This window comes from Pyrus communis, chromosome 10 (genome assembly GCF_963583255.1).
Source record: "Pyrus communis chromosome 10, drPyrComm1.1, whole genome shotgun sequence".
Taxonomy (NCBI): Eukaryota; Viridiplantae; Streptophyta; class Magnoliopsida; order Rosales; family Rosaceae; genus Pyrus; species Pyrus communis.
This window is the reverse complement of record NC_084812.1, coordinates 5,855,718-5,869,589: the sequence shown is the minus strand read 5'-3', so window position 1 is coordinate 5,869,589 and position 13,872 is coordinate 5,855,718. Positions and strand designations below refer to the sequence as shown.

The 13,872-nt window shown below is 35.3% G+C and overlaps 2 protein-coding genes across 2 annotated transcripts; both read left to right on the top strand.

The window, feature by feature from the left end:
- The first annotated feature begins 3,810 nt into the window (after positions 1 to 3,810).
- Positions 3,811 to 4,383, top strand: LOC137747734 (uncharacterized). Its single transcript, XM_068487890.1, has one exon. The coding sequence runs from the start codon at positions 3,811 to 3,813 to the stop codon at positions 4,381 to 4,383; it is 573 nt and encodes a 190-aa protein (XP_068343991.1).
- Positions 4,384 to 12,383: 8,000 nt separating this feature from the next.
- On the top strand, positions 12,384 to 13,294 carry LOC137747358 (pectinesterase inhibitor 3-like). The gene has a single exon (XM_068487456.1). The coding sequence runs from the start codon at positions 12,493 to 12,495 to the stop codon at positions 13,105 to 13,107; it is 615 nt and encodes a 204-aa protein (XP_068343557.1). The 5' UTR covers positions 12,384 to 12,492; the 3' UTR covers positions 13,108 to 13,294.
- The last annotated feature ends 578 nt before the right edge of the window (positions 13,295 to 13,872 follow it).

Sequence of the window (13,872 nt, the reverse complement as noted above, 5' to 3'; positions counted from 1 at the left end):
ACCACACTCAATTCACACGCTATGCCGTGGTCTCCTAAAGACGATTTCATCATAGGCCAAGCTTCTGCACCCTTTTTGCTGAACAAAACAATGCAAAAGATCTCATAGCTGAAAAAGTATTTGTTCTCTTAAATAATTGTAATCCAATGTAGATTGAAAAAACATAAAAATGTGATAAGCTCTCATGAAAAATTAAACAAAACATGTAACAGGAAGAGATGTACGTTCAATAATTGTGATAGTTATGATCTTCATAAAATAAGATTACCTTCAGAGCAATATTGTAATCATAACTTAAAACTAGAAGATAGTTATGTTCACTTCCAGAAATTAATTATTGAGCAACATAACAAAAAATAGAAGACACAGACCACCAAGTTCCATGTCACAGATAAGTTGTTGCTCATTTGTAAGTTTTGTTGATTTTGATAAAAATTATGGAATTGCAAAGAAACTAGAGATTTGTTGCTCTCTTGTTGGTTTTGGGTTCCAGCAACCAGGTCAGTAGAGCAGCGAATGCAGTGGCACATAGGCAGTCGCGCTTTGGTTTATCCGCGTCACAAAATTTTGTGTGGTTTGAGGAGCCTCCATTTATCATTGTAGACCCCCTTTTAGAGGAAGATAAGATTTGCAATTGTGGTGTGGACACTCTTTTTCCTTTATCCGGATTAAATCTTTTGGAATATTTTTTCAAGGCCCAAATAAAGTTTCAAAGCCTCTTTGTACGAAGCATTTCATATCATCAATGAATGTTGTACTTCTCTTAAAAAAAAGGTGGAAAATGATACTTTTGTATCTCAGGTCTTATGTTTGAATTCCTTCCCTTTTACTAAAGTTTGCTAAAATTTTGAAGATGTGGTACTTAAAGTAGTATTTCGTCAAAAATCACATATATATATATATATATATGTATGGGTTGGAATATGGATACTTGACAGGGCTTAAGGACCAGGGCTTAAATCGCCTAATCCACTCCAAAACTCTTTTCTGAATTACTTCTCGGCCCTTATTTCATGTGTGTTTTGGGCTTTCTGGCTCTGTCGCATTTGACATCAACAGAAATTATTTGGCTGTTGACATGTTAGGTACTGTGTTTATACAATGAAACAAACTCCTCCTCTACGATGTTCGTATACAACATCATTAGACTAAAATATTAAGTGGCACAAACCATAACAACACAAACTGTCATTTATCGCATGTCAAAAACGCTAAAATAGGATATAATAGTGTTTTAGATAGTGCTATGACATTCCACGTTGTAATAGATTAGGGATTTTCCATAGCATTTTCGAAACGCTATTGAAAACTATACTATTATAGCATTTTATAAATGCTATTGTAGACATAAACATTAGCGTTTTTGAAGTGTCATGGTTTTTTTATAGCGTTTCTAAAGTGTTGTTATAAGTACAATCGCCAGCATTTCATGAAGTGCAATTATTGATTTTTTATAGCATGCATTGGACGCATTTCCTCCAAACAGAGAGGCCACACCTGAAAGTAGATATGAAAGATTTGGCCAACTATACTAATACTAGTACACTAGTACAGTAGAACAGCTCCGAATCACCATCAGATATCTGCTCCCTTTCATTCTCTGAAACTTCTGTGCCTCAAACGTCTTCCGTCTTGGAAAAGGATCCTAAGAATCCTGTAATTATGATCGTTCATCGTACATTATGCAGTCATAAATCATTTTAAAATTTAACAAGCGAGGATCATTTTCCTTCCATCTCACCCTGAATTTCCACAAAAGAAAAAAAATTTAACAAAAGCTACAACAAATGAAGACTTGTGCTTTTGTATGCGAAAAATATTTTTGCTCTCCACTCGTAAGTGAGGGTGATGCTCATTACCTTATTTATTATCATTAGTTGAGTTTAAATTTAAAGATTTGTGTAGTGAATAGACACAAATCTCATAATTTAAATTCATTTAACGATGATAAATATAATAGTGAGCAAAGATACACCCTTGTATGCGTGTGATTTGTCATACTATTATTTATATAAAAAGGAAAATGACCTCTTACATCTAAATTTGTAAAAACAAGATGGGAGCATTGAATCACAGTATGAGCTAGCTAGCTATGACTTGCAAGTTTCCAAAATTCCACACTTGACCCAATTGCTCAAAAACTTCCCAAACCCTATCAGCTTAATCATTTAACAAGATATCTACCAAACCACCTTCACCTAACGCTCCAATCAATCATAACCACCAATTAACTAGCTCAGCACTCATATCTTACATCCTCATTAGGCCCAAATGATCTTTTTCAGACACGTGTGTGGCACGTGGATATATAAGAAAGGGGAAGTTCAAAGGTTACGTACCATCGCTCTAAAGATAAGTTCACGTTAGGGTAGTGAAATTCCAAAGCAAGATTAAGCGTCACTCAGTGTCGTTTGGCACACAAAATTGCATTAGAAATGATAAACCATTATTTAAACCCATGTTGGAGGAATACATGAAGATATTGTAGCTAATTTGGAGGTGGAAAATAAATTATTAAAAGAAAATTTATCAATTTTAATAATTCTCGTCAAAGTGATTGGATTTAAAAAGTAAAGTTTTCTTCATGTCTATCCACGTATAATCCTGTCAAGAAACAATTAGTACGAGGCGTCGGACGAATTAGAAAAAGACAGCGCAATATGCTAGTTTATATGGTAACAACAATACTTGGCTACTCAAAAAATAAGTAGGATTTTGTAATTAAAATTCTTCGTTATTGATCTATTGAACTTTGTTTTTATGATCGGAATCGTTCATATTATAAATCGCTCTATAAAAATCGCCTTTGCAAAAAATCAAATAAAACTAAAATCATTTAATCATCGAATTGTATAATAATAGATGAACATAATTCGTAAAAAATTACGAATTGTCTATGTATTTGTTCTAATAGATTGATTAAACGACTTTAGTTTTAATTCATTTTATTTGTAGAGATGATCTTTACAAAGTGATACATAATATGAACGGTTCTGATCATAAGCACAAAACTCTTGTATTTTAACATGAAGAATTTTAATTATGAATTCTTACTCATTCTTGAGTTAGATAATGTCATTACCTTTATCGGATAATGGTGTATTTGGCTTTAAAAGACAATATTGCACATTTGTTTTTTTTATTTTACATTTTGATATTACGCAAGAAAGAATCAAACTGAAGAATTTAAGCGTCAAAAATCTGTATTATTAACATGTGAGTCACATGTGCTTTTGCAAACCGGAACAATGTCATGTATGATTTTCAAAATTACTAACGCAGAATAATGCATTTATATAATTTAAAATATATAACAATGCGTGAGTAAAACGGAATATCTAAGTGTTATCCGTGCCTAATTGAAATGACTGCCAAAACCTATTGAACCACACGTAGATTTTGTTATCTTACAATTTTCTACGGGTTTCTAAACCGTGCCATTTTAGTGGTTAGCATGAGAAGGAAAGGGTTGCATCAGACTGCGGGGTTCACGCAACGAAGAGTCAATGGACTCGATCAAGTGGGGATAAAATGCGGTATAAGAATTGGGATCTACCATTAAGCAATTCGCATCTTATCTCTCGATTCTCAGCATCTCTCCTGGCATCTCTCTATCCAGATCCGAACCAGACACAACCTACACAAATCCAACGGCTCACATTCTCCCTCGCCCTCTCTCTCCTCCGCCCATAAATAATAATTTCGCCTCCACCAGAGAGTAACACCTCGTACGCTTCACACCTCTCACAAACCTTAAACCAACACCAAAAGCCCTCCTCTGTCTCCGTTTCTTAATCTTCGCTTTCAATCATGAACGTGTTGGATTCTAATCTCGAGGCTCTTGCTGTCAATTACTTGAGCTTCGGATTGTTCACGACAACTTGGGTCGCCGTTTTGACCGCCGCCATTAGCTTCTGGAGGCTCAGACCCAGAGCCGCCGCCTCCACCAGCAGTGCCATCTCTTCTTCTTCATCTTCTTCATTGAGTTTCCGCTCACAACCTGCCGTTTCCGACCTCAGCTTGCATGGGTCGTCGCCGGTTTCCGAGATAACGCAGTCAGATGCGGCGGCGAAAAAGGTGGACCCGCCATGCTCTGTTCCATCATTGGCCAAGTTCAATGACAGCAGAGTGCAGCTGACAAAGGGTTCGAAGTTTGCGGTGTACTTTGAGGATAGTAACGTTGAGAGTGACATTGACCTGGCCGCGACCTCATCGCTGATGGCGGAGGAGGATGAGATGGAAGGGAGCGGCAGCGATGAGGTGGTGGTGGTTGCTAATTGGTGGGATGATGTGTTGAGGTTGAGAACGGGGGAGATGGGTTGGTACAGGTTCCAGGACTTGACGGAGCTAAACGGAAACGTCGTTAGATTATGGGATGATTGAGCAGTACAATAGTTGGTGAAACCACGTCCAGCTCAGCAAAACCCAAACGCTGTGACGTCGTTTGGTAGTTAGATTAGCAGCTGGTTTTAGGCTTAATTATGTAATAAGGTCTTGAATTTCAAAGTCCGAAGAACTCGTAAATACATTTTGTTGGGTTAAACATGATAATCCACTCCAATCAATGCAAATTGCAACGCTACTTGTTGCTTTTTTCTTCACTTGCTAATCTTCTTTTTAAGCTAATCGCGATATAATTCTTCGTTAATCTTTGATTTAGTTGTGTATGCTCATGTGCGTATTATAAAGCATATAGAATTGGCAGCTGGCTGTACGAGGAGTGTTTGCAAATTGATGTTCAAATTGGCACTATCCGATGTTCTATTATTATATGCACATCAAATCACTGTTGTCTCTATTATTCGATATTCGGTTGTTCATTCTCATGTATTTACGAAGTTTTGTAATTAGCTAATGAACTTTAATTTTGTGTCTATCATATCGTGCATGTATAATTAATTAGTTGGATTCATAGAGAAGTGAACAAATACATGAAGAAGCTGCTTGTCCGGGTATATTGAGAGGGTGTGCCATCAACGGTGGGCCTCGTAGGCTCCTTCCTCTCTGGTTGTGTCAAAGGATGGGCAGCCATGTTCACCGAGGAATGTAAATCAAGGTTAGGCAGGGGTTAACTCCACCTACCTTTCTTTTGGTGCCCTTGTGGCTAGATCAGTGATGTTTCGGTGTTGCAAGGCACTTAAACAATCTAAAGGCTTGGCCCCGTACCGTTTGGAGAATAACCCTTATGGCACGGCTTATACAGTTATTCTCGCAATTTAAATAAGATTCGGACTGTCACTTATCTGAAAGCATGTATCGGCGGTTTTAACGAAAATCTCAATTGACAAGAAAAAAAATCAATCAGTTATATATCTTCTTCAGTTCTCAACTATGAGAGAAATTATTTTACGATCAGTTGTATATGCTCTTGTATTTACTAAGTCATGTAATCTATTAACGAGTAATTTTTTTTCCTGATAATTGGTTGTTTATCCTCTTTGTATCTACAAAATCGACTGATCAGTTGTATATCCTCTTCAATTGTGAACCTGAGAAACGGAAGCTTGTGAGGCTAATTGGGAATAACTTTCATGTACAATAATTAATTAACTTTGCGATAGAGAGAACAGCATCTGATTAATTAATTAATTTAATTAATTAATTAATTAGGAGTAATGTGGGGGTGGTTGTGTTTGGTAGTAGACTACCCAAAGCAGCATCATTAACTTTATTCTATTGAATTAATTAACAACACAAAATATTTTATGATCTATAAGATGAGTTGGTTCTATAATGTATGTGTTACAAATGATTGATAATGTTGATTGCAACCACGGAACCAACTTTTGAATTTGAGTTGGGGTAAATTGGTAGATTTATTTGAAATTGTTTTTAAAATGATTAAAAGCGCTTATACAAGGAAATGTCTTTTAGGTTTAAAAGTACTTAAAATGTTTATTGCAAGAAACACCAGTTATGTGTTTTTTCTACGAAGCAATAAAGTGTTTTTCCAAAATTTACTTGCCATTTTACCAAAGATTAGTTCCAAAATCATTTTAACCAAAAACACTTTCAATCATTTTAAATACACATTCAAATGAGCTGGAAGTTTTTACTTATAAGTAAAAGTAAGACTGACCACTGTATGAATGCGACTTGTACTAAATTATAGGGGTGAAATAAAAAATGTAAAAAATAATGTGACATGCTAAAGGTCGGTTTGGCGTCTAGTTTTGTACATAGGGGATTGTTGTAAATTACGTAGTGAATGTTACAACAAGCAACCAGTGGTCTCAAGTCGCCTACCAGTCTAGATAAACTGATATGTCCATGAGATACATCGCCTAAAATGAGATACAAAGTGATATATACTCAGTTAAAAGTTAAATTATCTTCAAAGAAAATATCAAATATGTCTTATAGATGTATAACAATAACAAATAACGTATCATTAACTCTAATTAAAATGTCAAAGCTGACGTGAAAATGAAGGTCGAGCTTCAAGCGTTAAAGTTGACGCCATGAAGTAATGGCGTCAAATAAGCTTTTTGTTATTTTCAAAGACATTCAACTTGTCTTACCTTTAATGCCTAGCATATTTAAGTGTATTTTTATCATTTTTAAACCATCAACAGCCCAATTTTTATTATATTTGTTAATGAAGCAAATAAATTTTCGTATATCAGATGGAAAACAAATATTAACAATATTTTTAATTATCAAATCCGCTTTCAAATTAAAATATAAAATTTTAAATTTGACGTTTCTTTTTAAAATGCACTAAAATTCTCATTTACTTTTTGTCGTTTCATAAACAAAGCACTAAAATTAATTAATCATATAAGTTTGTTTGGGGGAGAATATGTCTTGTCTTACATAAACAAAGCACTAAAATTAATTAATCATATAGGTTGTTTTCGGTGAGAAAATGCCTTGTCGTACGGGAAGCACTTTCCTAGATATTATATAACTTCCACTTAACAAAAGTATCTATCACAAAATGTATAATTAATCATCGCGAATTAATATCTCAACAAATGTGAACACCTTAATGTACTGTATCTATACAGGCCATTTAAAATGGAAATAACCTCTTCACAATTAAATTTGACTTTAATGAAATTTTGTAGCTAAGATTAAATCACAGGTTACAGAATCTCAACTACATGATTTCATTAAAACCAAATCTAAATGTTAAGAGGATGTCCCCATTTTTTCTGAAAAATGAGAATCTCTTCCCTTAAAAGCTTCCATATCTATATATATTCGGATTAATTTCAAATGTCATTCTTCTTCTGTGTCAAAAAAAAATGAGAATCTCTTCTCTTAAAAGCTTCCATATCTATATATATTCAGATTAATTTCAAATGCCATTCTTTTCCTGTGTCAATTATTTGCATAAATGGGTTCCAGGTAGGAGGTCGTCCAATTGCCATAGTTGTGCTGTTTTTCCCACCAAAACCACACCCCAATTGCAGCCGTATGCTACGTTCGGGCAACGTCATTCATAAAGTGACACGAAATGTAGATAAGTACTTATCTATGCATAGTGTATGAGCTCGTTTAAAAATGCTTTTAAAATAATTAAAATTATTTTTAGGTTTTAAAAATATTTAAAAATATTTTCTACAATAAGCACAAATTATGTGATTTTTGCAGGAAGCATTTTAAGTATTTTTTTCATGATTCATTTACATTTTTATTAAGAATTGGTTTCAAAAACATTATCAATCATTTTAAAAACACTTACAAACGTGCTCTATATCTTTTTTGTGTGTATATCTTTATTTGTATATAAGTTTTTCCAGCTTGTTACAAGAAAATATACTTCTCATCAAATCATCAATTAAGAAAGTATAAACTGGCTTTACGTAAGTTTATCTCGAACCACAAGGCCTTTTGATGACCAATTACCAGTACTCAAATAATTGAGCACGAAATCCCGATTTGTAAATAAAATATGCTCAACTGTTGGATCGAGTGGCTCGTGAAACGGATGCATTGTCCAATGTCACCAGCTCAGTCGGGTCCTACTAGCCCTTCAGAAAAAGTTGGACATCCATCAAGAAACCCGACCCACAAAAATTAAAATGGTGGGGCCTCAAACTTGTGCTTCTTAACCCGCCTTTCCCATTTGGGCCAAGCAATCCACTGCTTCACGTGGACACACGGCTTACCAAAGCCATAATCCAGCCGAAAGACTTCGCTCTGGCATCTTCTCAAACACCTCACACGCCACAGATTTTGAACTGGGCCTCCTCGAAAAGCCAGCTGGTGCTGTCAAATGGTTCTCTTTCAGGTGAAATCCAAATAAAAATATAATATAAAAACAAAATGTTCTACACAAAAGTGAGTGGAGATTCTCTCTGGATCTCTTCTATTTTGATTATTCGAATCCTTCATTTCTCTACTTTCTCGGAGGGTGCTAGCTCTAATTGCCGGCTCACCACGGCCACACCGTCGTCTTCTAGCCTCCGGTTGCCCAAAATTAGAACCAAATCCTCCCATAAAGAGAGAAGAGAGTCGGGGGAGAGAGAGTGAGAAGGGGGAAGAACATGAACAAGAAAAAGTTAAAAAAAAAAAAAAAAAAAAAGGTTAATTAGTTCCTAGCCTTTCGATGTTCAATTGAAGCACAAGATTCCGAATGGAAGGGAACAAAGAAGACCCCATTTCTTACGAAAGTGCTGTCTATTCACAATAAAAGTGGAATCTACGTGGTAAGTCTGGGGAAAAACACGAGCACATAATATTGATGGTGGTGTATGTACAATTTTTTGAAAGAAAGAAGATATTGGCTTAATGCATAGCAAATTTTTTTAATAATATGTAAAACTGACTAGTATGAAAAATAAATAGCTGAGATAGAAAATTAAAAATTTAATAGTTGTGACTTGTTAAGATCAAATCCAACCGCTAAAAACCCCGCAACTCTAAGTGATACCGATACGTAATATTAAAGAGACCACCTCATTGTGCAATTTATATGGTGGGGTAGGGATTTTCTTAAAGCGCATTACAGAGTGCAATTCCACATGTTTTGTTTCAGAACTTTCACCACGGACATGTCGAATTCGTGAGAAGGTTGCTCTGCTGGGCTCACAAGAGGTCGATTCTTACCGCTTTTCAGCAAATAATAATTCATTGATAAATTAAGGGTCCCATGTTTTCCAATCAAAATTCCCCATATTTTCGAAATGAGATTCACTTTGGATTTCTGTGTTCAGATTTCGTGAATCAAAATATTCAAACCGTTTAAGAGAGAAAAAGATATTCAGACCATTCAAATTTTTTGAATTTTTATGAAGTGGACCAATGATATGAGCTAATGAATATCGTATGATTAAAAATAAGTAATCCAAATCTCCCGGCCCATTAACTCCTAATGTAGAAATCCAGAATGAATTTCAATCCCACTCACTCCATCAAACGCTGTATGCAAATGCGATGCTTTCGAATACTGACCATTATAATTGCGTCTGTTTGGTGATGCTCATTAAATCATAGGCCCCATTAGGGCCATAGCTTCTTGGCATGGTATATTCTTGCCATTACCATGTGTAAAATCTCATCTAATATATAAAGAGGTGGGAGATTATATTCACACATCCTAAATTACTTCTCTCACACTTTTTTAATTTTTTAATATTTTTCTACCAAGTGTTCATGGTGTGTAAAAAATATTAAAAAATTAAAAGGGTGTGAGAAAAGTAATTTGGGGTGTATGAATATAATCTCTCTAAAGGTATATGTCACTCAGTATTATGCTCGGGTGATATTCCTCTTCAATTGTAAGTGAGGGGTTTTAGTTTCGAATTTCGTGAATGACGAATTTGATATCAAACTAGGCTACTCATTGTGTGATTTAGCTGAACTTCCCCTCTCCTTAGTGTTAAATATATCGTTGTACTAAATATATATATATATATATATTTATATTTATATTTAGTCCCTTTATGGGAAGAGATCCCAATTTTTTTAAAAAAAAATGGGGACACCCTCTTGACCATTAGATTTGACTTTAATGAAATTTTATGGCTGAGATTAAATCACAGGCCATATAATCTCAACCATAGGATTTCTTAAAGCCAAATCTAACGATTAAGAGGATGTTCCCATTTTTTTTTGAAAAATGGGGATCCCTTCCCTTAAAGGCTTTCTATATATATATAAAGAGATTATATTCACGCATCTCAAATTACTTCCCCACACTCTTTTAATTTTTTTAATATTTTTCTATGAAGTGTTAGTGATGTGTTGAATATTAAACAAATAAAAAGGTGTGAGAGAAATAATTTGGAATGTGTGAACATAATCTCTCTTATATAAACTCCTACGATTTATAGCTAAGTTGTAATGTTTTCCCGTCAGATTTATCTTGTTAATAAAATACTTACTTCGTCGAATAAAAAAGTCCTACACCCAAGCATCGTTTCTCACGGTTTAAATCGTGTCAATCCATCTCATTCGTTGGCTTTTTAAAGAATGATGTTTCTAGTGTACAAACAAGAGGATATGAAGTATGAACACGATTGTTTAATCAAAGTAATCAAGTGTGCTTTTGTGTTGTTGTCTATGAGTACGTGAGTGGCTCTCAGATGTCCAAGGCGGGCTTGGAGTTGCCGACGAAATGTCCCTAAAAATTGGATATTTGTCACCGTTTGGTCTCCTCGTGTATTAGATACATAGAGCTTGGTTGAAACAGATTGGTCACTCAACGTCATTGGAGAGGAGACAACACGGTGGACATGCACTTTACGCTTCGAGGGAGTTTGGTTATTGGTTAATGAATACATGTTTGCATAGTTTGGTTGGTTAGTGATAGGTTGAAAGGTGAGCAGCTATTCTACCAGGCGACCGGGGTGGTTGCATTTATTTGGATCTTGACCCGTCCCCAACGCTTGCCAAAACTAGCCACAAATGGGGGCTCTTAAATTGCCTGTTACATGTTTGAAAAAAGAGCGTATTTTTTGCTCACCATTATTTAATGTGATGTATGCTCATTATATTATTTATTACCGTTAGATAAGTTTGACTTTTGAGATTTGTGCCTATCTACTGCACGAATCTCAAAATTCAAACTCATCTAACGGTAATAAATAAGGCGGTGAGTATACACCATATCAAATAGTGGTGAGCAAAAATGCTCTATTTGAAAGAAAAAAAAAATGTCTGTATGCTATTAGCAAAAATTCTCCTAGTCATTTAAAAAAAAAAAGAAATGACGCCTAGACAGGTCTAAGAGGACTAGCAGTTTTATGACTTTTTTTTATTATTTTTTATTTTTTAAGAAAATGGTTTAGGTAACTTTTATTTTTTTTAAAGAAAATTGTAAAAGATTTGTTAGATACTTGAATAAACATATTATATGCTTGTTCCTATGTTTTAATATATTATAGTATTTTATAATTTATACATTATTCTATGTTGCAATTTAATTATGCTTTCCAATACAATTATGTATTATAAGTAGACACTTATTTATATGTCAAATAATATTTTTTTGTTTTTGTTTTTAACAAATGACATCATCTATACTAAGGAATTGGGATGAGCTTAGTCTTATAATAAACTAGCAATAATGTGGTTCAAATTCTTATTTTACGAGAATCAAATCTAAGACCCTTCACTCAAATGAAGAATATATCATTAAACTATAAAACTAAATGAGAATAATAAATATAATTAAAATAAAAAAAATCGCCTAGACTCCCACTTAATTTCTTGAATGCTAGACATCTATCCATCGTGGGCAGAGCCTAATACCTTTTAGAAAAAAAAAAAAAAAGACAATAATACTGCCATTTAATTTATCATTCCAAAAGAGTATATAGTTCGTTGATGAATATCTCTACGTTGACGAAAAAAATAGGTTTTCAACGGCACATAAACCAAATAAAGTGATGATTAAGATGTGATTGAGAAGACAAATATTCATGACAATTAAGATGTGATTCATAAGAATTTTAGGTATCTTTTTTTATCTCTCATATATTTTTATTAATTAATTTTTTTCAATTAAATCAATTTGAAGATTGAAAATTGAAAGAAGTAAAAAAATGTACAGTGATAGCACCATCTAAAAATTTTACCGTTGATAACAAAGATGGAATCAATACAAAATAAAAAGAGAAAAAGGAAACGTTACGACAACAAAAAGAAGATTATGAAATTAAAAACTCACTCTCAAACAGAAAATTATGAATCGAGAAAGATACATTTTCGAATGTTATTTCTAGATAAAGTTACAAAATGTAAACGTCACTATTTTTTGTTTTCTTCTTTTATTTTCTTTCCATTAAAAAGCAGTTTATCAACATTAAGGAAAAAATCTTTTCCTAATCTAATCAGGTTGATTAATTTAAATATTTAAATAAAACATTCCTAGTCTAAAACAGAGGCTTGCCCGTTTACTTCCCCACAACCCCTATATATACCCAAGCCCCCCATCTCCCCAACGAACCACCACCAGTTATTTTCCACTCTTCACTCTACTCACCCCCACTCTTCTGCTCTTTATACCCGTCGCCGGAAAACTCGTACCCCACCGAAACGATGCGTTTCCTGCTCTCTCTTCTCCCTCTCCTCGTCCTCCTCTGCTCGCCTTACTCCGCCGCCGCCGCCGCCACCGCACGGAAACACACTTCACAGCACAACCCAGCATCAACTCTCGTCCGTTCATCATGTCGCCACGCCACCTACCCCAAAATCTGCCTCCGCACACTCTCCGACTACGCGGGCCCCGCCAAGACCCCCCGCGACCTCGCCCAGGCGTCCGTGAGCGTCAGCCTTGCCCGCGCCCGCCGCGTCTCCGGCTTCCTCGCCCAACTCTCCGCCAACTTCCAGGGGACGAAGAGGCAGCGCTCGGCGATAGGCGACTGCGTGGACCTGATGTCGTCGTCGGTGGACGAGCTGAGCGAGACGCTAGGCGAGCTGCAGCACCTCCGGGAGGAGACGTTTCGGTTCCAGATGAGCAACGCCCAGACGTGGCTCAGCGCCGCTCTCACGGACGACGACACGTGTCTCGACGGGATTCAGGAGGCGGATGTGAAGGCCAAGGCCGCGGATGCGAAGCGGAAGATTAAGAATGCGGCTAGGGTTACGAGCAACGCGCTTTACCTGATCAATCGCCTTGACGAGATCCGCGGACAGCCCAGATCTAGACCTTGATGAAGATCGTGATGATGGACGGCTGTGATTCTGTCAGTATAGGTCTCAGTGTCAGTCCATGCCGGTGATGGCGTCGTACTTTCTTTTTAGTGTCTATCTTTTGGGTTTTTTTTTTGTAAAATCTTTGTTCAAGTTGTTAACGAGTATAGTAATGATGCTTACATATGTAATATAAAATCTTTTATTAGTTTGGGATATTTTACTTATCAAGATCTTATTTATTTTAAAAATAATATTTGTAAGTGATAAGATTGCTTTGATGCGTGAGTTTCTTGTGCATTTACTTACATTTAAAAATAATGTTTGTAAGTGATAGATTACTCTGATGCGTGGTTGTTTGATGGTTATTTTTCCGTTTGTTGGGTACGTCAAATAACTATGCTCTTGATGATCCTCAATAATGTGTGTTGAAATATTGTTCTAGGAAGGACGTCATAACTCATAAATAATTACACCAACTACATTCAGAAACAATACCTTTATGTTTCCTTTTTTGCTCTTATATTTTATCTTTGTTCTCACAGTAAAATAATGGTATACCCTCTCACTTAAAAAATGGAAAAGAGATTCTCTTCGGATCTCTTTCATCAAGGTTATCAGATCAAGTAATTCGAGTCTTTGAAATTTTATCTAACGGGCCACCTGTTTTGATTCCTTAAAAGGTGTAATAATTTTTTACCGTTGGATAAAATTTCAAAGGTTCGGATCACTTGATCCGGTAATCTTGGTGAAAGAGATTCGGAGAAGATATTTTTCCTAAAAAAT